The following is a 17,878-nucleotide window of genomic DNA, read 5'->3' as shown; positions in this document are numbered from 1 at the left end:
GCAGCATAGCTGAGCCTGAGTTGCTACTTCATGATGGAAATCAGTCGTTTCAAATTACATTACCATGACTGATAGATTTAGGGTTTAGTGTTGGGATTTAGTACCTTCTCTGAATGGGCAGCAGTAAGGTTGCACTAACAGAATAGTGGCTGACTTATTAAAATACAGAAAAGTACAGAGCCTGTTGTATTGGAAAAACGTCTTTGATAAACTCAAGCCCGTTTTATCTGTTTGAGTTTTCCCTCAGCTCATCTATTTACCTCCGTATCTTTAACTTTATAGCTTGGAAAAATGAAATCAGAGAGTTTGCTTTCAGCGAGATTCTTCCCATCAGTCTTCGCGATAAAAATCTAAATCTATCTATCTATCTATCTATCTATCTATCTATCTATCTATCTATCTATCTATCTATCTATCTATCTATCTATCTATCTGTCTATATAGGTATCTATATATGTCTACATATCGATATCTATCTCTATCTATACATATATAAATCTATATGTAGATATCTATATATATATATAGATATCTATGTATCGATATCAATCAATCTCTATCTATCTATCTATCTATCTATCTATCTATCTATCTATCTATCTATCTATCTATCTATCTATCTATCTATCTATCTATCTATCTNTCTTGCTCTGTTAATGAGAGAAAGGAAAAAAAAAATAATAAAAACGTCTTTGAAGCCAGTGATAAAGTCCGATTTTCAAAGTCAATTCATAAATTAGAATGAAATTACACACAGCAGCCAATTCAGTTAGAGACAATCAGATCCTTGGTTTCATGCTGAGGATCTGATTTGGGTGTTTGATCCAAATCTGTCAGAGAGTCAAACACTTCAGCGGAATAATATGCAGAAGGATGATGAAAAAAGATATCAGATTACATTATTTTTGTTCATTTGTTCATTACTGAAACATGACAAGAATGCTTATTCCAACATGTAAAGCTGATATGTAGCACCAAATCTATACTATTTGGTTTGGTATTTTTAGTTCTATCAATTAAAAAAAAAATAATTTAAACTCTGCAATTTTATTTATGAAGATATTTGTTGAACAGGTCAGTTGACATAGTTTATTGGATAGTCACATATTAAACAGAGTGATTTCTCAAAAATGAGTTTGACAGCGATGACGAAATATAAACCCACATTCTTTAATTTGTCAAATTTCTTTAAAAACTTTTTAATCATTGGGAGCTTCAAAACTCTGCATTAGCTTTGGAATATGTCATTTTACTGAAGCAAGTTTAAATATTACTCAAATATAAAACCTCAGCTAGGTGTTAGGTCTTTCTTAGGATAAAAGTTTGTCTCTTACCTCCATAAGGTCCAGTATGTCATTTATTTTACAAAATTCCATAAATGATTGTGGTAGGACTCGATAAAAGTTTTTTTTAATTTTTAATTTTTATTGAATTAATTGCTTGCACTGTAATCAATCAGTCATGATTTATTGCATTTTAAAACTATATGCCAAAGTATTTTCAATTCAAAAACCCTTTTGTCTGCTAAATTATTGAATATGACATTTATTGTTTTTAATCTGTTAGATTGGTTTCTAAAATAACTGTAGAGTGTGTGCATCTGAAAGTTACAAATTTATCCATTTACAATAACACAACTCCCTAAATGGACTATTAAAAAAGGTCTGATAAATTATTTCACAGTTGCATTTTGACATGACTGCAGGGATAGTACTCACTTATTGAGGTAGATCCGTTTTTCTGTGAACTGGCCTGATCCATGCTCTGGATCCTCGTAGGGCTCGTTCTGCACCACTTCCACACCTTCTCCACGTTCACTCTGTTCATGGCTGTGTTTGCTGATCATGTACAGCTGGCCGATACAGTACTGAACGACAAGAGAGAGAGCAGACAAGCTTGTTGTTAAATCGTTGAATTTAATAAATACAATTAGACATTTATGTTGATCAGTCTGAACAGTCGGTGCTTGTGCAGGAGCAAAATCAGGCCACGCATCTGGATAATAAAGCGAGAGTGAAAACAACATTTTTACTGCTCGTGCTCTTTACTGCAGCAGACGGATTATCAGGATTAAGAAACAAAGGTAGTCCTGCTTGAGGCTGCCTGCACCATAGTAACAATCCCGATCAAACAGGACGACAACAAAAACAGAAGCAACAACAGGTTCGGTGACCCTCTCCCACTGCCTCCCCGCGATAAATCAGTCAACACCCACAATCCTTCACTCAGCTCTGACTGACACACTTGGCTCTGTCACAATGTCACTTTGAGCTGCTTTGACAGGCGGGACTCGGGTGTCACATGGCAACTATTTTCCATACATACGGAGAACGACAGACAGCGGAGAAGGGATGCTCCGTGACAGAGATTTCCAACTGCTTGTAGACCTATTTCCATGCCTAGGTAACAGATACAGCCCAGTGATTTATGTTGCTGTGCTGAAATGCTAAGGGGTCATGTAGGACTCAGCTGACACACACACTCAACCGTGTGTGCCCCAACCAAGCATAGCTGTGTTAAGCTAGTGGAAAAAAAAAAAAAAAAAAGACAAGAACACTGTACATCCAGCTACAAAGTCCCAGAAATGGACAGCACAGAAATATACGTAGAAATATGATAGTGTAGTGCAATAGAGCAGAGCTAGTTTAAACCGGGCAACATGCTTGAAGTGTAACTTGTTGTGCAATTCCAGTTATTTTTTTCCCGTCTGTTGACCATGAGAGGAAACTAATGAGGTGTGATGAAGAAGTCCCAGCAGGGATGTTGATGGCGGTGTTTCCGACTGCACAGCTGTTGGAGTCTGGCAGAAATATGACTGTCACAACAACACTGTCACCAGTCAGGTGTAGTAGAGGAGGGAACTCATTACTGCTTGATCAATCAGGAATTTATTTAATCAAACATAGCAAATGCTTATTTGTTATTACATGTGTATACACGTAAATATCTTTTATGCACACGTGAAGCAAAATAGTGAAGGGATATTTTGTCTTCCTAGTAAATATCATAAAGCACCGTAAAATAACCAGTCACTACTCTAAGTAAAGAGGAAGACTGCCACTAAAACTGGATTTATTTCTATGATTTTTGTACAGGGCACAGCTGACAAAGAAGATACGTTTTATCTTCTGGTTCTTTTTATTTTTTATTTTTTAACGCTACTCTGGGCAAGTGTCCATTCAGCCCATGTCAGAAACCCCCACTGAATAGCTCAAATACCAAAGGCACAAAAAAAGAAAAGTTATTTCATCTAGAGTGAGTCAAGCGATTGTTATGCACCAAAAGATTATTTTTGTGGAGCTCAGCACATGTAGTCTTTGCCTTTTCCTTTTGCTAAAACTTGAGGGTTTGTCTGTTTGATTTTAAAGAGCACAGCTTTGATCCTGATACGTTCTGAGTCAGGAAGGTAACAAAAACATCAATCTCAAGCATGCAGGACCAGTGTTTTATGACACTGTACGGGTATCCCAGATGACCAACCCCTATGATCAGACTACTCAAGTAATCTAAATGAAAAGAGTGGTGAGGAGCGCACTATAAAATCTGCCACTACAGATGTGCAAAAACATCATTTAGATGCTTCACAGCAAGAAGATTTCCTCTTTAAATCTGAGCTTAGAAAGTACAAGCAAATATGCGGATTCAAAGCAAACTAATGCATTCTTTTGTCCGCACTTTTTAATCCACTACGATAGCGAGGAGCAGACAAGTGAAAAAATTGGGAGGTGCACCTCTTAAGTGACATCAGCTTGCATAGAGAGTGCACATAAATCTCCACACTGGATGGAAATCACAGAGGCAAAGTGGCCTCTCGGGAGGACCACTAAGCAGTGCCCTGATCAATCTGATGGCAAACCGGAGAGAATTAACATGAAGCACCATCCTCTTTCTGTCGCCCTTCATTAATTCAGGCTTTTTGGACATTTTGTATAAACAGGCCAGCTATTGTGCCAGTCTCCCTACCTGCCATTGTACTTTGGCTCCGGCTGTTGTTTACCTAAAAGCTGCAGCTGATGAATGAGAAACACTTTTCATTGTTGTCTTTGGAAATCTCCATCAAATGACGAAATGGGAGAAGAGGCCTTGACTCAAGACAGAGTGGCCATGAATAATCGATTATTATTTCTCTTTCTCTCTGTCGGACAACAGAGCTGTTGGGTAGGATCAAGGGCTGACAAGATGAAAATATATTGTTTTGTTCTATGTTCAGGTGTAATTGATCTTCTACAATCCCACATGTCACTGAATCTGTCTGCCTGTTTTCTTTCTTTTTTTTATTTATTTTTTTTAACATTTTTTTCTCTTTCTCTCATTCATATTCAATTTGTGCTCGTAACTCGCCATGTTTTGTCTGTTACAGCAATTCGGCCACTCTCTTTCCTTCACAGCATGAATTTATTAAAACTGTGGCAGGGAATTGTGCCAATTCTCACAGAGCTTCCTGGTGCAAGTACATCAGCTGAAGGACCGTGTAAATGAATGAAACCAAAATGAGGAATCAAATGCAGTCAAAAAAGGACTTTTGTCCTTCATTTCCACGTTGCCTTATGTCTTCTAACTGAAAGACAAACATGCTGATATCTTAACCTGTTTGATTTTGCATGATGAATCATTTATTTTATGTTTTACACCAGAATGAAAGAACATCATGAGATCAAGTAAAGTTAATTTCAAAAGAAAGCTATGGAAAAAGATGTAGTGATATTAAGTAAAGCATTCAACAAATGGGAATCAGGCATCTCTGGAAGCAAAGTAAAGCAAAAAAAGACACCAGATGACATTCAGGAATCTTGCTTCTGAAATATAATTCATGCAAGTCGGTGAATGTGTTTTTCATGATGCGACACCAAGTGCATGTTTCAGAGAAAAAATACCAAACGGATCACCCAAAAACCCAAACTCTGCGTGTCTCTCTGCTTTTCTGTCTCCTTTTTCTAACACAGCAGCTGGTGGTGGGAAACTGCTAAATGTGCTTCAGCCAAGAGATTTGTGACTGTGAGAAGATAACCAGGATCCCAAGGAGCACACACATTTACAGCAACGAACGCGAGACAATAGTGGGCCCAGTGATAAGATGTAATTAAAATTCATGCATGGACAGAATAATTACAGTCCTGAGAGCTCAGCATTGTGTGGATAAATGAGCGTCCTCATGTTGAGATACGTTTATATAGCCGTTGAGCTTCATTACAATTCATCTTACATTCGCCAAAGAGTAAAATCTACGGAGGGAATTAAACGTATCATAGACAACTTACAGGACTTACAAAAATAAATTAGAATTTTTTTCAGGGAGTGTTTTATTGGCACCACTGATTAAAAAAAAATAATTAAAAACCCCCTAAAACATTTTAATACAGTGACATTTTCAACACAATCCCATGTGTCACAATTATTGGTACCAACAGTGTTATCAGAGCACTAACTATCACACTTCTTTATTTTGCATAGTTAGAAAAGTCAGCAGAAAAATGCTGGTGACGTGACCTTACAGCCATTTCTTAATGAAACATGACAATAATACTGAACTCCTAGGCGGGCTGGATATTTGTTAGCGATTAAAGTTCGTCCAATTGGTTTGCTGAAGATCTTGCTTTGAACTTTGACCTGAACTTCCGTCTCCTCCCTCCCCTATTTACTCCTGCTCTGCATCCATGATGCCTCCTTCCAGATTCATCTGGGATATAGGTTTTAGATGAGGCATTATTTGAGATGCTGAGGTTATTATTATGGTTTGGCATCATAACAAACGTCTAAGTCAGCAACAATCCTTCCAAATCCAGAAATTACTCATCCGAAAAAGCCATTTCAGACAGAGAAAAAACAAACAAACAAACAAAAAAAAAACAGGAAGTTTTTAAAAGTATAAATCTGAATGAAAGTAGCAAACGTAAGCCAAGAAATTATCTTAAGTGGTGCAGTTACTTTTCCATTTGCACAAATGTATAGATATATTTTGAAAAAGAAAATCAAACAAAAGGAACTGCTATTGCTCCACATAAACCTCGCGGCCAAAAGCGAAACAGAGAAGTTCATATAGTTTTAAAATAGTATTCATGTTTTAATTGATTCAGAATAGAATACATCCTGACCTCGAGATTCACCTCAATTTAAAACCAGACGCCAGAGATGCGATGTGTGATGGGAAGCCTGCAGAGCTCATTAAGACAGATTTAGCTCTGTGGCAGATGCTGGTACTTCTCAAGCATCTGTCACACAAACAGTGTGCACAGATTCAGCTATTATCCTACAATAAACCCGAGTTAAACAGAAAGTCAACATGGGGAAAAAATAAAAAAATAAAAATCACAAGGAAGTATAAGCACCAGCCGCTCACACTTTAGCAACTTCCTTTCAATGAGTGACAGGAACATACACACTCAGAAACATTTAATTAACTCCTGAACTCAGGCATGGCTCCCTCATTTTGCAGCCTCTAAACCCTTGAGCCTCTAGTATCGGGGTTTTCCACCCCCATAACGGATAAAGTGCAAGAGTACACACACATTTTACTCTTTGCTGCATCAGCAGAAACGTGGGAATGCTGCTGAGGGCGAACTCCCCACACAGACTGTATTTTACTCCATGCTTGCTGAACCAGCATAAAGTCAAGGTGAGCGTTAATTCCCTGCGAAGCTTTGATAAATTCACTCGCTGCAGAAGGTGACCAAGGGATCGTGACAGGATGCAGAGGATGACAGCTGGTGCAAGGCAGCAATACGGCGCAGTAGCTCAACGCAAATGGATTATGTGCAACACGGGTCGACAGGCTGACTTGCAATGTTCGCAGCGACACTCAAGAACACTTGTTAACATTGTTTTAAGAGAACTATTTAGGTTTATGTGATTTGGAGGTTTATACTGGCTGCAGCTTTCTTCATACCCCCACAAATGTTGTATTTTATTTTATAGGCCAACACAAAGTAAGAAGCATCATTTAGTGAAAAATGCTTTGCAGGAGATGGCTGTGAGTCATTGATGGAGAAATAGATGAGAATATAAATGTATAGGGCAGTAACTGAGTACTACATGTTAGGGATTTGGACTGGGGCAGAGGTTCCCCCTTTCAACAAGACAAAGTGTCTAAAAATGCATGAAAAGCTGCAATGAAATGGTTTTGATCAAAGCACTCAGATATGACCCGAGTTAAAGTACCAAGACGAGAAAATGTAATTTCCCAGTAACTCTCCATCCAATCTGACTGAGTTTGAGCTATTTTGTAAAGAAGATACTAGGGTAACTTTCAATGTTGTGCTCTATTTTGGGCTAGAATCTCACACCGCATCCAAATGAAATGTGTTGAGGCTACGATGTGACAAAATGTGAAAAAGCATCAGTCTGAGTAGTGCAAAGCGCTGGACATGAATGCTTTATTTACATTCCAAGACTGAGTCATGTGTGCTCTACACTCTTTTACTATTAAAATGTTGCTGCTACGAAAAGATTATTATTTTTTTTCTGCATTTTATTTGGTATTAACCTAACAGGGTAAAACATCATTGGAATTATAGATAATCAACTTTCAGAAATGAAAACAAAAGCAGAATAGACGACCTTCTTGCTGTGGCGTATCTAGTGCTGCAGGTGTGAGAAGGCCCCCCTCCAGTCATGCCTTCCGCTCTACTGGCATTTTAATCCAATTCTGGATCTCTGCAGCATCTGGGGTCACTGAATTAGAGCTTATGTAAAGCTGTGATCACTCACTATGCATCACCTCTGTGTGCATCATCTTTACTTCCTGCCTGGCGGCACGCTGAGGGGCCAAAGGCAGTGCTGTGTTTATGCATACGTTAAAAAGGAGATAAGAAAATCAAGGGGAGACATAAACTGGAGAGACTTGGTTTTTAGTTAAAGAGAGTACAAAAATGAGGGAAGTGTTTTTTAAAAAGAAGATGATCAGGAAACTGGCAGACTGTTGGGACATTACATAACAGGACTTGATTGAGTAGACTTACTTCTCTTCTCATTTATTTTCTCCTAGATTCATATCGGTGTCTCCTTCAGCTTTTTCTCCACTGACATTCACCGGTTGTAGAGTCTTCTGCAATTTTTCAATTTACATCCATCTGTGTTTATCTCATATCAGGTTAAGCAAAGATTTTAAAGAATTATAATGTAGAAGATAGTGCTGCGACACGTGTGCTGATACTTTGTGATTGCAACGCTCTAAATACCAAAACTTAGCACAGAGGACCATATAATCAGCACAAAAACATATTCCAATATTATTATTATTAGCTTAGTGAGTTTTTGTATTATTGATGAACGTCTTTATGCCACGGCAGTTATATTTCTGCACATTTTTTTGTATTCTTCTCCTGACTGATACTGTTGTGCAATCAGATTATTTTGATTCTGTGAAAGTTCTCTTAAAGTATAGCCATCAAGCACTAATGAGGTGAAGGTAAAGCTTTTTGAAAATAAATCGGATGTATTTCCCCCTACTTGACTTTTCCCATAATGATATCTCTTCACATTCTCCTTCCAGGAACAAGATGAACTGATTATCAAAAGCAGCGTTGCATGACACTACCATGATGGAGAGAGATAAAATCTCAGCATGTGTGTTACAGTGTTTTCACTCGCTGGAAAACATGCCCACAACCAATACGTCTGGTATATTTTTGTGCAAAACCACAAGAATGAATTTTTACAAAGCTTTGCACATTGATTGCATATTTGTGCTCGCTGTCTTTTCAGGGAGCGCCAACAGACATGACGGCACAAGAAGATTGGTGAATTTGCAAATAACTTCCTGTTTTTGAGAAGACAAAGAATACGTCTGGTATGTGAAAATGTACCGGAGCCAAGTTGAGCTTAACTCTGCAGAGGGGGGGGGAAACACAATCAAAATCCTATAAGCCTTGGGGTTAACACATTCTTAACGAGAAGAACAAGAGAAAATGTGTAAACATAAACCTGAATGAATGAACAATGCTAAACAAGGCTAAAAAAAATAGTGTTTTTTTTTTTCGGGAAAGGTTGGTGCACACACACACAAAAATCATATTTTTAGACCATAATGTTCAGCAACAGCATCATTTTATTTCTTATCTGACTGCAGTGTTGTACAGTAAGAATCCTGATATGCCTGTAACATTTTAGACAATGACTGCCACAGCATTTGATCCACAACGGCAGGATTTCATAAAAGATGAAGCAAAACAATTGATTTCTCATTTCAAACTCTGTCAAATATTAAGCCAAATACATTAAAATGATAAATACAGTTCTGTCTCAAATATATATTCTGTCTTTGCTTTGGGTGGGAACTAGGTGATATTTCAATTCTACCACATACATTCAGCTGCTTCTCAAACCTCCCACTCTGTTACACAACCTGTTCACCCCACCGCTGTTTCAGTCTGGAGTATTTTGGAGTTCAATTTGAATGGGAAAATCATCTCATATTTTATACATAAACAGAGCAAAGCGCACTTCTCTACACCCTCGCTCAGCTTGAGCAAAACAAAATATATATATATATATATAATTTTTTATTTAACCTGCCTATCCCACTATCATTGTATCTGTCTTTGTTTTTATGCTGTGTATGAAACAGAGGAATGAATTGAAGAGGTGCTGATGGATATCAACATTGCTTTGCTTAACTTCTCAACCAAAATTGCCTACCCTTTAGAAAATCACCTGTTTGGTTCAAGGGGAAAACAGTGGGTACTTTCTCCTTTGCTGGAAGGAAGAAACAATGGTCTGTAAAATATTTCCATGCAGTCGTTCCTTCTAGAAAGTTACTGATTGTGATAAAATTCCCACATTTTTGGCAAACCCTGCTATCTTTTTTTCTGTCTTTCCAAGTAATATTTTTTTTTTAGCGCTTAAACAAGAAGAGCCTAAAAACAACTATACCCAGGGAAAATTCAGGCAGAATGGCAAACAGTGTGGTTAGGAACACTGCGTGAGTCAGTTTTTAATAAATTTTTGACGATTGAAACCTAAAACCAGCTGTTTAATGTCTGTTTTGGATCATACCCTCGGCATGATGCTGCAAACACCTAGCTTGATAGTTAGTACTGGGCTTTTAGGTGGGAAGCCTAACCTGGACTCCCTCTCAGTCCATGTTAATGTTAAGCTTACTTACTCTGAACAGAGGCAGTGGTGTTACTGCAGCTTATAGTTTATTATAGTCTTGAGCTTTGGTGGCTCCCGTCTTGTTTTTGAACATCCTAACCAATCTCCATTGACAATGATCCCAACATGCATCAAAACTAAAATGGTCAAAGCAGACTAACATCAAGCTTGTGTTATGCCCCAGAATCCCAGCCCTTTTCAAAATGTCAGAATTAAGAGCTTTTTAGGGTGAATTGTTCACTACTTGTTTCTGCTTTCAAATGCAAACTTCTTTAACTAGAAGTAGCAGTGGTTTGCTAATTGAAATGAAATCAGACTTACATTGTGCTTTACTAGGACATTGGAAGACACGTTTCAAGAAAATCAGTCATTCCCATTCATGTGCACAGGCATATGCCAATGGTGACAACTACCGGAGTGCAGCCATGTACAAGTGCCACTGGGACTTATGATCACCACCAGCCAGCAAGGTGGGCACAGTGTCTTGCACAAGGACACAACAACAGAGCTAGGGGTTCATACCGGAAACCCACTGATTACAGAGCAAACTCCTGCCACCATTGCCCCTACTATAACAACAATTGGGGCAACTGGGGGATTCCTAAATGCTTTAACTTGGGGAGGAAAATAGCATAGTGAATATAGGGTGGGTAGAAGAAACATGCAAAATATGGTTGCTGGTGATATTTGGTGAAAAGGCTTTTATTCAACGTTATTTGGATTAATGGAGAAACTCGGTGATACTACTGTATCATGTGGTTATTTTTTTCCCACTGTTGTTATATTGACTTCAGCTCATTTTAGCTATGGGAACTCAGCAAACTGCAGCTTGCATGACTTAAGAAACTGGAACTTGGCTTGAAAACCCGGTTGATATTATCTTATGCTGTCCAGCAGGAAATATCAGTTTACCTGTGTTGGCAATGAGTTTGTTGATAATTCTCAAGAGAAGTTTAACACATGCCATGTCTTGCAAAAGTATTAATATCCCTTGAATTTTTGCTGTATTAAAGCCAAACCTGTATTTCATTGTATGGTAGAAACCTATACAAAGTGCTATGTGATTGGAAAGACTAAGGAAAATGATACATGGCCTTCCAGTGCAATTAGTTGCCTTTATAAGTCAAAATAAGGTTTTGGAGACGTCTATAACAGGGTTAGGCAATAAAACATACATGAAGTGCGTTCAATCCATTATCTAGAAATGGAAAAAGTATGGCTAAATGACATACAGTCATTTAGCAGATCCCCCCCATGAAAATATTAATTAAAGAGCCATCATTTGTCTAAAGCTAAGCAAGGAGACTCAACAAGATAACTGTTAGTTGTGCTCTCCATAGAGCTGAGTGACGAGGAAAAACTACTGTTGTATCATAAAATTAGATCAAAATGTAACTTTTTGCATGTATTCAATTTTACAGATGATGTAAAATAAGCACTGCACATCACCCTCAACACATCATTCCCCCAACGAAAAAGGCGGTAATGCTTTGTGGGTGGTTTTCATCAGCAGGGACGGGGAAGCTGTACGGGCTATTACAAAGACTCATGAATCTCAAACAGCATGGAATAAAATACTTTATTTGTCCCTAAATAGGAGGATTCAGTATCAGCAAATACATTGAAAAGACACAAAATACACATAAAATCAGTAATAATAAAAATACAGCTGTACAGTAATGCCAACTATGCAGATGAAGAAAGAAATTCCATAAAATGTAAGGAACAGACCAATGTCAAACAAAATGTGTAAAGTACACAAAGATAAGTGTGTTTCTGTGAATTTGTGCAAAAACAGTACATTTACAATAATAAAGACATGTGCAAAGAATAGCACAAATGCTATTATGAGCTTTTTAGAGATGCTGGGAGAAGTAATGGTCCCATGTCAAACCCTCATTGTTTCTCCATCTTTTAATCACTACACAAGAGCTTAGTTCTTGGAGCAAAATAAAGTGATGAATTGCACAACTGATGAACAAATGCTGAAACTTGAACTTGAAAAGTCTCATAGATATAACCACAGATCTGGTGAAAAGGTTTCCTAGGAATGCCAGCATACACAATAAAACACACATAGTACCTTTTATTGAATACAAAATGAAGAAATTTCTGCTATTTATTGCATGTTTACAGTTGTACTTATTACAGACCTTCCTTTATAATTCCTTTATAATTACGGTAAGGTCACATGTGAAGAATTTTTTCTTACTTTAAGATAATTGTAAGTTAACCATCCCCACTTTTCCATGCAGGAACCCAGTGATGGGGTGGTTATAGCTATTGAGAGCAGGGGCGCTGTGTAGAGTTATGACATTTCTAAGGGCCTTTGTCCAACAGGGGCCCCTCCACAATTTTTTTTCTCTTTTTATTTTATTCATAGAAATAATAAAAAATGGGGCCCTGTCAATTACAAAATTAATCATATATTGTGTTTTCTAATATTGTTTTTAACAGTAAAAATGTCATGTTCCCACTCCCAGACCAAAAATCACACCTCCATATTTGCCCTGAACTCCCCTGGATCTGCATGTGATGGTTCAGCAGCAGCCAGTAGAAGACAAGAGCGACTGTGGCAGTTACTATGCTGCCAAGAAAAATAATAGTCAGGTTCTCAAAAAAAAAAAAAAAAAATAGAGAGATAAGAGAGAGAAAAGACAAGAGTACCAATCTGTAACATAGTTTTTCTCCAATAGAGGTGAGTAGACTGTGAGATTATCAACCATTTAGCATAGTTAGCTTGGCTACAGACTACGGCTTGCCTCCATTTCACTAGCATTTAATGAATTAAGGAAAATAAAATTACCAAGATATTCAACTTGTCCCTTGACAACAGATGAGTCAGTCAGCAGCAGCAGCTCTAACCCACGTCCCCATTGTAGGATTAGAGATAATTTGTAAATGAATCTCTTTCTTCTGCCTTTTCCCAGTACTATCTAGAAACAACCAATCAGAGGCAGGAGGCAGGTTATAGTGCTGTCAATCATAATCTCATGTTGCTTCTCATTCTTCCTCCCCCTTGCTCTGTGCTATGCTGTAGCTAACGAAGCCTGTTGTGACCTACAACAAACTTACATCTCCTCACTGTAGTGGACAGAGTTATACACAGCACATTTTTTCTTGTAGTAAATAAATCCAGAGATAAAGAAAACCAAACCAAGGATCAGTCCACACAGTCCCACAACAATCTTAGCTTTTTCTCCTTCAGGAAGGGAGTCATCTGAAACGGGGGAAAGAGAGAGTAAACATTCATATATTGAATTATTTGCATGTCAAGTATCTGCATGACAATAACAAACTTACTCCAAACAATGATCCTTGGCTCCGACAGGGTGACGTGTTCAACCATGCAGCTGATTTTTTCTCCTGAAGTCGGTGTGTACTCAAGGTAAGAATGAAACTGGTAGTACAATTCTCCTTCTGGGATGGCATCTGTGTTACTGACCCCTTCAGTCACTTCTTGGTCATTTCGCAGCCAGGTTATTTTAATTTGCTTTGGGTAAAAGTTATAGGCACTGCACACAAGCATGGCTGGATGTCGACCGTCTGGCTGTTTCACTGATTTTAGCCTCATGGTGGGCGTTGTTGACAGGTTTCCTAGAGAAAACGGGTTATTATTTACAATTTTTTTTTCACATTATTTATATATTTTTTTCAAGGATAACCCCTTGAGATGTATCGTCACATTTTCGAGTTTTTTTTTAAATTTTGTATATTGTCTATTGTATGATGTCATGAACAAGTAAATGCGAACAAAAACATGAACATTTTCTAATGCACCTACACAGAATTTTACACAAAAGTTAATGACTCTATAATTGGAAAATTAAAATGTAAAAATATAACAGCACATTTAAAAGTTATGTGTTTGTTGGCAAATGAGCATGTAAAACATCATAAGTCTCAGTTCCAAGCTGTTACATCAAGTAATATGAAAACTGTGTTCATATTGTTAAAAAGAAATGCTCTTACCGATGGTTTGAATATAATTGATGTTCTCGTAACACATTAGTCTCATTTCCATCAATCTTTCAAGGTGGTCCAAAGGGTCAATGTTCCAGTAATGTGAAGCCACAATTGAAAAATCAGTGAATCCAATCCAGTTTCCTCTTGTGCTGTTGTACTCCATCATCTTTTGCTTGTTAAAACTGGATGTAAGTATGTATTCAACCTTGTCAAAGTTTGGACCGTTGAATGAACAACATGCTTTGACTTGGTAAAAATCTTCCTCTGAAAAAACTGCAGAGAAATGAGAGAAATCAGTGAGCTTTAAATTAATTGTTCCCCGCCCCAAAACAGCTAACTAAAACCTAAGTAAAAATAAAAATGTATCAACTTACCTTGATTTTCAAGAGACAAGAGCAAAGTAAAAAGAAAACTGTAAGCGTTCATGTTTCCTCAAGCTTTGTGAAGCACCGGTGTGCCTCTAATAACCGAGGCACAGCTTTGAGGAAGTAAATGAAGCTATGCCACATACCAGCAAAATAAAAAAAAACAAAACAAAACCACACATACCTTTTGTTGTTGTATGTTCAAAACAATAAAAGCTCCAGCAATGGTCATTTGACCAGCAATTATTTCAGCAAAAATCACTTTAATAAACAAGCAATGCCACTTTAATTAAAATGCCTTTCTAATATTTTGCATTTCACCTCAGTCTATTGAAATCACTTTGTGCAGCGAAGCTTGCTGATGTCGTAGCTAGTGAGTTTGCTGATGTTTTGTGTTTCTGTTTTGTGCCTCAGTTAGTCTTGTCCTCATTTTCATTTGCTTCCATTCCTTTTCTGCTTATGTCCTCCTTTCTTTATTGAATCGTTAGTATGAAACTACTTAGTCAGGTGTTTAAAACTCTTCTTGAATCCTCTTTATCTTTTTGCTCACAACAGTTGCAGTCATGCATCATAAAAACACCAGACACATACAATATTTCCACTGATGTGATACATGGTATAATTTAACAGTCAGCAGTGTCCATATAAAGACGTCTATGTGCAGCTAATGTTTAAGCTATGTAAAGTCTTACAGAGTGCTCCATTTGTACTGAAAAGTTTCAAATTTTGAGTTGTAAAACAGAAAATCTGCAAGAGGGAAAGTCATTCCTCACCAAACAAAGTTTGTAAGGTTGCTACATGTGTAAACGTTGCAGTAATCTATCCTTTATTCCCTTTATTTTCATAAATGGTGTTTCAATAAATCAGCCATGTTGCTACAGTTTTTGAATTCATAAAATGCAAAGAAATATGTTTATATTAGCTGGAATTGCTTGTAGTATTTAGTTTGATCAGTAAAGTGGCAATGTTACGTGTTTTTCAGCCACATTATATCTTATAGCACAATCAAGTCACTGTATGTTACCTTCAGTTTTTATAAAAAGGTTATATAAATCACATATGACTTAGAAGAAATTCGACTGTATATTTTGACATCTTGAATTTAGGCCTCTATCGGTTTAAAAACACTCTTTCTGAAGCAACGCCTCCAGAAAATATTAGCAGCATTGCTCCTACATTAACCCTTTCACCAGCTTTGCACTGAGAAGCAGCTCGTATATTGAGCTCAGCAGATGTGCAAGTTCTACAAGGTGTCTGCTAATTTCTGCTGACTAGTCTGAAGGAGCTGAGTGGGGGAGTGTTGGGGAAGGGCTGTTCAATGAGGCAGCAGCTCAGAGGAGAAGTTGTGTCTCGATTCACAGCCATATGTTTTACACCGTTGAATTGTTACCACTGGAGATTAAAGGATTTCTCAAACATGCATGAAAGAATCAAGGCAACACTCCAGGTATGTCTTTGATGAGGGAAGAACATTATGACATGACATAAAGCTAAAAAAAAAATATTTTACACAATATTGTCTCTTTAACTGCCATAGTGAGGAAACATCTAGTAGTTTACTTGGTGTGACCTCATTCCCACATCTGAGGTCCAATGTCTTATTGTAACTAAATACTCAAAACAGTATGAGAACAATTGAAACACTTCAGGTTCCTCTATTTGTAGTTTTGAGTTCCTGTTTCACCACATATTGTATGTTTTACTTGATTTTATCAGGTCCTTTACTTGACCACAGCTTTATACCACCTTAAAGCAGTCTGTGACCAATTACCTTCCCATTTTAGCACCTGCCCCAGTTTACCGATTAGCTCACCTGCTTCCATTCCTAAACGTCTCTATTAGTACAAAGAATCCCAGGTTGTAAGGATAATTTGTCAGACGTCAGAAAGTGTAGTGTTTTCAAGTTTCAGTTTGCTTTACCCTTTCTATCCCTCTGGTTTGATATGATAACCTGTCAGGTATTCAGTCTGACCTGCCTGTATTAGGCATCAAAATGATGGATTTTATTGAACAGAAGCTTACTCTTTACCCAACACTGATGTAAGGTTCTGCCCTTTAAATATGAACATGTTCTATTTGTGGGAAACTGATCAAAACTCTCATTGTTTCCGCATCTTTTTACCACTACCTAAGATAACCCCATCAATATAATCTTGTTGTGTTAGCCAAACAGGAAGGGTTTTGCATTTGTCTTTCACCAGGTGCTAGATGAAAATATTTCTGGGGAATTCCAGCATACACATCAAAACACATTTTTCAGGAATACAAAAAATCCTGCCAAACTGGTGACGGGACCTTTCTTGTTTCCTCATCATTCTTAACTCAAACACCAATGTTTATTTATTTATTTTTTTAGCTGTTATTAGGTTCGGTGGTGTAACCTGTAAGTAATGCTAGGCAAGTTACACGACGGTTGTTGCTAGGTAACCAAACAGTAAGCTAGTTAGTGAATGCCACCAACTTTAATTGGCTTAACCTTGCTTAGAGTTAGAGAGGCTAAAGCCTTTCCTCTACCTACATCCCCCAGAATGCTGTGCAGTTCTGGATCGGAGTTCAGTGAAAGTATTGAAAATGATATGCAATGTATTATCTACTGATATTGATCATGGTATATATTGTTATTGATTATTTCTCTTATTTCTTTTCTTCTTTTTCTCCATCCTCACAGCTGAACTTTGTGATAAGTAGACTTAAGGAATACAGCAAACAACATACAGAAAACAGGAATTTTTTTATTTTAAATGATTTCCTTGTTGAATAACAGTTACTGATGCTGCATCTGATCAGACATATACAGATACAACACATCTGCATGGTAGTGTTATATTGAGGGAAGACATTTAAACCCAAGTGTGTCATTTTACTGGAAGTAATTTAAGCTAACACGAACATTTACAAACTTTCTCTTATTACACCAACATAACATATGTGCAAAATACCTGTTTGCAAAACCTGAAAGTGCCTAAAGATTATTCTATGCAAATAAAGTCAAAAAGGAAGCTACTCTTTTATGCTATGCATTAAGCAGCAATGTCTGGGGTGTCACAATACTGGTTTCCTTTCACTAACAAGAAAGTTCCTGCAGCAACTCCAAGCAGCCCAAGAGTCAGACCAAGTGCACAGAAGATGGTTGGACCCACACTCATCTCCTCTGTTTCAACATCTAAAAAAAAAGAGAACAGGGGAAAAAATATTTGAAATTCAAGCTACAACACCAGTAGAGACAATTTAAGCTTTGAAGCTATAGAAAAAAAGACTTTCTCACCCCAAAACCTGGTCTTGGGTTCCTCCAGGGCTTCATGTTCTACAGTGCAGCTGTAAATGTCTCCTTGCTTTGGAACAAAGTTCAGGTAGGAGAAAACATGAAACGTCCCGTCAGAGTTGGAAATAGTTTTGATGAAGGGATCTTCCACTGCCACCTCTTTGTCATTCTTGGTCCACCTGATGTCGATGGCAGG

The 17,878-nt window shown here is 37.5% G+C and overlaps 3 protein-coding genes across 6 annotated transcripts in view; all 3 read right to left on the bottom strand.

Moving 5' to 3' along the window:
- The window catches only part of LOC103141695 (cytoplasmic phosphatidylinositol transfer protein 1-like), a 43,942-nt gene that overhangs the window by 13,175 nt on the left and 12,889 nt on the right, over nt 1-17,878 (bottom strand). The window contains exon 2 of the mRNA XM_007557433.2: nt 1,719-1,867. Coding sequence (XP_007557495.1) covers nt 1,719-1,867 — 149 coding nt within the window. The remainder of the gene's footprint in view (nt 1-1,718; nt 1,868-17,878) is intronic.
- On the bottom strand, nt 12,532-14,531 carry LOC103141693 (HLA class II histocompatibility antigen, DQ beta 1 chain-like). Of its 2 annotated transcripts, none has more exons than XM_016673958.1 (4): nt 14,430-14,531; nt 14,062-14,328; nt 13,393-13,686; nt 12,532-13,315 (listed from the first exon to the last, which is right to left on the bottom strand). In XM_016673958.1, exons 1-4 carry the CDS (start codon nt 14,479-14,481, stop codon nt 13,161-13,163), a joined length of 768 nt encoding a protein of 255 aa, XP_016529444.1. In that variant the 5' UTR covers nt 14,482-14,531; the 3' UTR covers nt 12,532-13,160. The 2 variants fall into 2 exon arrangements, with proteins under 2 accessions (XP_016529444.1, XP_007557489.1); XM_007557427.1 differs by having other exon boundaries at nt 12,532-13,309.
- Nucleotides 17,136-17,878, bottom strand: part of LOC103141694 (H-2 class II histocompatibility antigen, A-U alpha chain-like) — a 2,611-nt gene continuing 1,868 nt past the window's right edge. The window contains exons 4-5 of one of the 3 annotated variants that reach the window (XM_007557430.2): nt 17,686-17,866; nt 17,136-17,583 (exon numbers count right to left, since the gene is read on the bottom strand). In XM_007557430.2, the coding sequence (XP_007557492.1) occupies nt 17,441-17,583; nt 17,686-17,866 (324 nt within the window). In that variant the 3' untranslated portion in view covers nt 17,136-17,440. The remainder of the gene's footprint in view (nt 17,584-17,685; nt 17,867-17,878) is intronic. The other 2 variants (XM_007557428.2, XM_007557432.2) reach the window with 2 other exon arrangements.

The sequence above is a fragment of the Poecilia formosa genome, unplaced genomic scaffold (assembly GCF_000485575.1).
Source record: "Poecilia formosa unplaced genomic scaffold, Poecilia_formosa-5.1.2 Scaffold88, whole genome shotgun sequence".
Taxonomy (NCBI): Eukaryota; Metazoa; Chordata; class Actinopteri; order Cyprinodontiformes; family Poeciliidae; genus Poecilia; species Poecilia formosa.
Note: the sequence above shows the minus strand (reverse complement) of the source record. Positions and strands in the feature narration are given on the sequence as shown.